Source organism: Oryctolagus cuniculus, chromosome 4, assembly GCF_051225735.1.
Source record: "Oryctolagus cuniculus isolate XC-2025 breed Fujian yellow rabbit chromosome 4, ASM5122573v1, whole genome shotgun sequence".
Lineage (NCBI taxonomy): Eukaryota > Metazoa > Chordata > Mammalia > Lagomorpha > Leporidae > Oryctolagus > Oryctolagus cuniculus.
Window position 1 is genome coordinate 131,969,480 of NC_142870.1, and position 7,120 is coordinate 131,976,599.

General features: G+C 44.7%; 1 protein-coding gene across 4 annotated transcripts in view; it reads left to right on the plus strand.

The window, feature by feature from the left end:
- Window positions 1-6,539, plus strand: part of WWTR1 (WW domain containing transcription regulator 1) — a 147,163-nt gene extending 140,624 nt beyond the window's left edge. For all 4 annotated transcript variants that reach the window (XM_008266319.5, XM_008266317.5, XM_008266316.5 and 1 more), the window contains exon 7: window positions 3,107-6,539. In XM_008266319.5, the coding sequence (XP_008264541.3) occupies window positions 3,107-3,291 (185 nt within the window). In that variant the 3' untranslated portion in view covers window positions 3,292-6,539. The remainder of the gene's footprint in view (window positions 1-3,106) is intronic.
- Window positions 6,540-7,120: the final 581 nt, after the last annotated feature.

A 7,120-nucleotide genomic window follows, 5' to 3' on the forward strand; every position in this document is an offset into this window, starting at 1 on the left:
TCATTTTATATTTGAGAGGCAGAGAGACAGACAAAGAGAACTCTCACCCATTGGTTCACTCCCCAAATGTCTGCACCAGCTGCGGCTGATGCAGGCCAAAGCCAAGAGCCAGGAACTCCATTGGAATCTCCCACTTGAGTACCGGGGCCCTAAATACCTGAGCATCACCTCAGGCTCCCAGGATGTGCATTTGCAAGAAGCTGGAATCAGGAGTGGAGCTGGGACTCGAATGCAGGCACTTCAGTATGGTTGGTTTGTGATGTCCTAACCAACATCTTCCCTGCCAGGCCAAATACTCGCCCAAATTTTGTTTTTAATTGATACATAAGAATTGCACATATTTATGCAACACCGTATGGTACCATGATACACGTGCACACTGTGCAGTGTTCAGTCAGGGTTAACCCATCGCCTCAAACATTTATCATCTGTCTTTGGTGAAAACTTTCAAAATCCTGTCTGTTATCTTTTGCCTTTAAATTAAGTATTTGTAATATATTATTGTCATCCTAAAGTCACTCTACTGGGCAATGGAACACCAGAGTTTCTTTCCCTTACTGTAACTTAGTGCCTGTAGACCAAGTGGCTCCCATCCCACACTCACCCCTGCTTTCCCCTGCTCTGGCAACTGCTATTCTACTCTTAATTTCCATGAGATCAGTTTTCCTTTCAATTTGATTTCACAGGTAAGTGAGATTATGCAATGCTTGTCTTTCTGTGCCTGGCTTATTTCACTTAACTTAGTGACTTCCACATTGTTAAAGTAAGAGTCTCATCCTTTTCATGGCTGAATAATACTCCATTGTGTATGTGTGCCACGTTTACTTTATTCCTCAGTGGAGGGACACATAGATTGTTGCCATTTCTTGGGTATTTACAGTGCTGCAATAAACATGGGAGTACAGAAATTTCTTCAACAGATTGATATCATTTCCTTTGGTTCTATTCCCAGTATAATGGGATTGCTGGGCCATACGGAAGTTCTGTATTTATTTTCATCTTTTAAACACTGGGAAGATAGTAAGGATTAAAAAAAATCAAAGTAAAGTAAGAAAAAAAAATTTGGTATATCATTTTTAAAAAATATTTATTTATTTATTTGAAAGTCAGAGTTACACAGAGAGAGGAAAGGCAAAGAGACAGAGAGGGAGGTCTTCCATCTGATGGTTCACTCCCCAGTTGGCTTCAATGGCTGGAGCAGCACTGATCCGAAGCCAGGAACCAGGAGCTTCTTCCGGGTCTCCCATGTGGGTGCAGGGGCCCAAGGTCTTGGGACATCCTCTACTGCTTTCCCAGGCCACAGCAGAGAGATGGATTGGAAGAGGAGCAGCTGGGTCTCCAACTGGCGCCCATATGGGGTGCTGGTGCTTCAGGCAGGGCATTAACCCACTGTGCCACAGCGCTGGCCCCGGTAGATTTTTTTTTTTTTAAAGGATAGATTTGATTCTATGTCGTCTTCTTCTTCTTCTTCTTCTTCTTCTTTTTTTTTTTTTGGAGGAATAAAATCTTTATTGGAATCTGTGGGTCTTGAGGACCTCTGAATTTGTCAGTTTTCTCCTCCACATTGTTTTTGGCCTGTTTTCCATAGCCTCATGAACTGCTTTTTCTGCCGGTCATGGATCTTGGCCTTCCCCTCCCTCTGTTCTCCCGGTGTGGCTGTCACTGCCTGGTGCTCCCAGCCAACTTCCATGCCTTTTTTTTTTTTTTGACAGGCAGAGTGGACAGTGAGAGAGAGAGAGACAGAGAGAAAGGTCTTCCTTTGCCGTTGGTTCACCCTCCAATGGCCGCCACGGCCGGCATGCTGCGGCCGGCGCACCACGCTGATCCGATGGCAGGAGCCAGGTGCTTCTCCTGGTCTCCCATGGGGTGCAGGGCCCAAGGACTTGGGCCATCCTCCACTGCACTCCCTGGCCACAGCAGAGAGCTGGCCTGGAAGAGGGGCAACCGGGACAGAATCCAGCACCCCAACCGGGACTAGAACCCGGTGTGCCGGCACCGCAAGACGGAGGATTAGCCTAGTGAGCCGCGGCGCCGGCAACCTTCCATGCCTTTTAAAATGACCTCAGGTCAGTAAACGGCGAGTGTGTGGAATCCATCGCATGGATGGCCGTCCGGGGTGCAGCTTTGCTTCTCTGCTTCAGGTAGTGAAGGCTTAGGGTGAGTGGTACAGCCTCTGATTTCTCACCTCGTAAGTGCTCGCTGCGCAGAGGTGTGCGGTTCATGGGATCACAGAGCCGGCCACCAAGTTCTCTTCTGAGAAGGTTCATGTCATATACGAAACGTGCCTGACAAACACAGGGTTTCAAGTTAACCTGCTTGAGTGAGTGTTGACTCCCTGAGTTTAGGGTCACCTGTGTGAGGGCAGTTGGGGAAGTAGGCATAAACCCTTTCACAAGGAGAAATGTAATTATACAGCGACCACATAAGGGGGAGCCGGGGGGCGGGCAGAACTCAAATGTGTCAGGGAAAGGTCGGTTAGGCCTGCCAATCACATGCTGACCATATTGGCGGGAACTCTATCTGGGTCCCCTCATGGGTAACCAGGGCCCAAGCCCCTGGGCCATCTCCGTGGATTAGTAGAATTAGCAGAGAGCTTGATTGGATGTTGAGCAGCCAGGACACGAACTGGTACTCCTTCGGGATGCCAGCATTGCAGGCAGTGGCTTAACCTGCTGCACCACAGTACCAGCCCTAAATTTATCGTGTAATTCCGTTTTCTATAAACTTTGGAAACACTTTCGTACTGTCTTTGAACGTAACCCATAGGTTCTAGCTGTAGCAGCTGTGCGTTGGGACAGGCAGGGCCCCCTCCTCTTGCAAAGCAGCTCTTCGCGCCTCGGACATGGAGCACAGACTGAAGGTCAGACCCACAATGCCTTCTGCGTGCCCTCTTTTTATCCTCCTGCACTTTAATGTTCTGGACCATGTCTGCCCAGAAACAACTTAAGAATCGCCTCCCTCCCACCCCCCAGCATCTCTGCGCCTGTTTACAGTGAGGATCAGTAACAAGGAGGCTGAAGAGCTGAGGGTGAGGGCTCTGTTAACACTTGAACCGTCCCTCTGTCAAGGGAAGGGATTAACATGATTTCCTTTCATTTCGTTTCAGGAGAAAATGCAGGGCAGATGCCTGTGAACATCAATCCCCAGCAGACCCGTTTCCCCGATTTCCTTGACTGTCTTCCGGGGACAAACGTTGACCTGGGAACGTTGGAATCTGAAGACCTGATCCCCCTCTTTAATGATGTGGAGTCCGCTCTGAACAAAAGCGAGCCTTTTCTGACCTGGCTGTAGTCACTACCATTGTAATGTGGATGCAGCTGGGACCTGACATTTCCTGGGCCTCTTGGGAAAAGCCACGGGAGCGGAGCAAGTCTGCAGGTGCACCCCTTTCTGCCTCCACGACTCATGCTCCCTCCTTTCCTTGAGGCCAGTCTAATCATTGCCTGGTTTGGATTGGCACTCACTGCAGTTAAACAGAATTACATATTCTATTTTCATTTTCTGCAAGCCTGCGTTCCTGTGACAGAGTACGCAGAGTGGTGTGTGCAGAATCCATTATGCAAGTTGCTTCTCTCTCTCTCTCTCTTTTTTTTTAACTTTCTACTCTCCCATGGCTAAGCTTTATGGGGGTTAGGTGAAATTTATACATCAATTGAGTACCAACCATAAAAAGCTGACCACAGGCAGTGAATTCTGACGGGTACATTGGTCCAGGAAATGTGCACAAAATTAAGCCTAATTTACAGTTTCAAAAACTGTATGATGACAGCAGATCCGAATGCTTTAAAAAATGTATTTAACTTGAGCTTTAAAAAAAAAAAATCAGTATATGTCTGGTAAGATTCTGCTATATGGTCTACAGTGTAGTTTGGAACCCATGCTGGCTCTGATGGCTCTTATTACTGTGTATTTTCAAAAGCACACCCAGGTCTGGTTTCTCCATTATTTTACTGTGTGGCATGCAGACGGCGTGAGCCTTGCATTGGGAGGCTCCCAGCCATATGAGTGACAGCCTTACACCTGTGAGCTTGTGAAAGAGACCAGCTTGGTACTACTTCTGAACATGTATGGAACAAAACCTTGTTTTTAAATTGCAACTTGGACTTTTACTTTCAAATTGCAGCTTAGAATGTGGTGTTTATTTTATAAAGTGTTGTGATTTTTTCATAGAGGGCAAAGGCAGTCAAATGTTTTTTGATGAATCAGCGGCCACTGTCTTTTTGTCTTTGAAACTATGCTGAAAGCATCAGGCCAGCACAAATTTCAGCCTGATGAACACCGTACAAGCTGTTGCTATCTCAATTCTGAAGCCTTGTCAGTTTTGCTTTTGAGATGTCAAGGGTTTAAAATAATCCTATCTATGAAACTGTGTGAAGGATGAAGCAGATCTCCAAGGCCTATGGTGGAGACGTATGTTTCTGAATTCAGCAGAATTGATTTCTAAGTGTATTATCCTAATCCTGTTTGCTACAGTTGGTATAAAAAGGCATGAAATATGTATTCAATACCTCTTATGTAACCAAAAGCCTTGTTTATTAGCTTTGAAGGACTGAGAGAGTGTCGTGTTCACCTGGCACGCAGTCTGCTTGCATTGCCGATGAAGTCCTGAACTGTTTAATATTTTGAACTGACATTATTTATAATCTATGAATTTACTCTCTTGTTGGAAAGTCATTAATAATTCAGGTCTCTAAGAGGACCCTTTCAGTTCCCACAGGGGGCTTCTTTGGTGGGGATCTTAGCCGAGGTCCTTCGGATCCACGGGAATATAGGTCTGCAGGATGCATTTGATCTCGTTGGAAAGAAAGCAAGTGCAAAGATCGGAGATGCAGTGGGGCAGGTGTGGGCTGTGGTGAGAAAGTGCCTGTTGGGACAAGGAAATAGACACGTTATGGGACCCCCAAAGCAAGACGGGCAGGAGGTGTGAGAGGCGCCCCAAAAGGACAAAGCAGCAATTTTCTCCTACAACCTTGATACCCAAAGGAGTTTGTTGTCGGAGAAAAGAAGGCTTTGGTGCACTTTATGTGGGAGGCAGAGGCACAGGGCTTGCGCTGGGCGCCCTGTCCATGCTGAACGTGCAGGCGGATAAGAGCGTGAACCCCTGTGGCTTTGACACCATGGAGTGATTTCCTTTACCCGAAGGACCCATGGGTTCTGTGCCCCCGTCCTTTCCTTCCGTGTTCTCTGAGCACGCAGAGACGTGCGGTGATGTTTATCTTGCTACTAAATTGAAAGGGAGCCCTATTTCTTTTTCTCTTTTGTTAGCAAAAATTGCAAAAAGAGTTGTACATTCTTTCTAAGAAAAAAATAAATAAAACAAGGGACCTAATAAAACTCAGCAGTGTTACTGTATTTTTAAAAAATATTTTTATAGACTCATTTTCAGGTTTTTAAATGTAAAAGAAATAGATACCCCTCTCTTTTTTTTTAAGTAGTTGAATCATTGATGATTTATATTACCAATTCTTAGAAGTAATTTTCTAGTAAGCTTGTGGCATTAGAAAATACTAGAATTTTTGTAGCAAAATTAGTTGGAACATTTATTAATAAATATATTAAATATTTTTCCAGAATAAAATACAGACCCTGACTATGTGTTTACTAATAGATGAAGCCAGATATAATTTTGTTGTTGTTGTTGTTGTTTTTAGGGCCATAAAATATGGCCTTTGTTAAAGAACACTAAAGCTAGAAACATAAAGTAAGAGCAAGTTTTTAATGGCTATTGCCTATTATTGTAAGTGTTAAAAACCCTTGCAGAATTCACAATAAGGTGCTAATTTATACTATATTTCTTATCAAACAACTGCCAGCCTAGCTAGTCTTCTTATTCCCAAATCAATCAATTTCACCCCAAAATTTTGCCACGGAAAAGGCATCTTCAAAAGTGAAATTGAAAAATAACTTCCGAGATCTTTCAAGGTATCCTTTTCCCGATACGTTTTCTTGCAGTAAAGACATTGTCAAAAGCGGGTTGTCATTCTGTGACCTAGGCCACCGTTAGACAGTGCTTCACCACAATGTATAGGATGTGAGTGTCCTTCCTTTCATTTCCACGCCAGGGGAGCACGCAGAGCAGTGTGGGTGGGGGTGCTGTAGCCCCCAGCTGGCAGAACAGCTCTCGGCGGAAGGTGGTGTGGAGTGAGAGCAGGGTCGCTCTTCCAAGTTGTGTTCTCAAGATGTGATCCTCATTAGAAAGTGACTTCGGAAGGGACAGCTTCTATGTAAAAAAATAAATCAATAAGTTGTTAAAGCATAAAAGGAAATTGTAGATTCACTGGGAAAATGGGCGATTGACAGAGACCGTTTCCCTAACCCACTACATCATTTATGTGCTAGTACTTTAACTTTTTTAAAAAATTGACTTCTGCATTTTGTAATATGACATACGTGTGTGTATTTTTAATTTAGAATGTTATGCATACAGAAGTATGCAACTGAATCAATCAGATCAAACCATTTTACCCGGTATTTGGTACTGGTTTTTACTCCTCTGATTCTGTATAAGAAAAATAAATACAATTGAATTTCCACTTGGAGCTTTGTCTTTCTGTTATCTGTGTATGTGCGTTTCCGGGAGGTGGCGCTCAGAGTGGCTGATTTAACACCCCCGGCACACCAAGAAAGAAAGAAGATTGCACAGGCAAACCTCGTTTTGGCTCCCATGCCATGTTCAAAGTGTCCACACGATTCTGGTTTCCACTTTAGTTGAAGAAATCCCCTGGGATTTTTAAAGGTGTGTATTTGTTGAAAAAAAAAAATCACTCTGTCCTGCCAGCATGTTCATATCTGATGAGACAACAGAGCTGTAAGGTTCTCATTCTTTCCTCCAGTGTTATAATACGTATGTGGCCTCGTCTGTCGTCAGAACTAAAACCAAAACAACAGCTGGTCATTTCGTTCTGCGATGGGGCTTGCCACAGGATCTTGCCTCTGTCTGTTGAGTCCTTTGGTTCTCCTGCCCTACACCTGTGTCCGCTAGGTGGAACGGTAGGTGAAAGCACTCGTGCCGTAGGCACTGAGCGGAGCCACAGCCGGTGATGCTGTTGGAAGCATCTTGTCCAGAGCCTCAGTCTCACGTACCTTCTTAAAAACCGCATTTCAGGCACTCTGATATGGG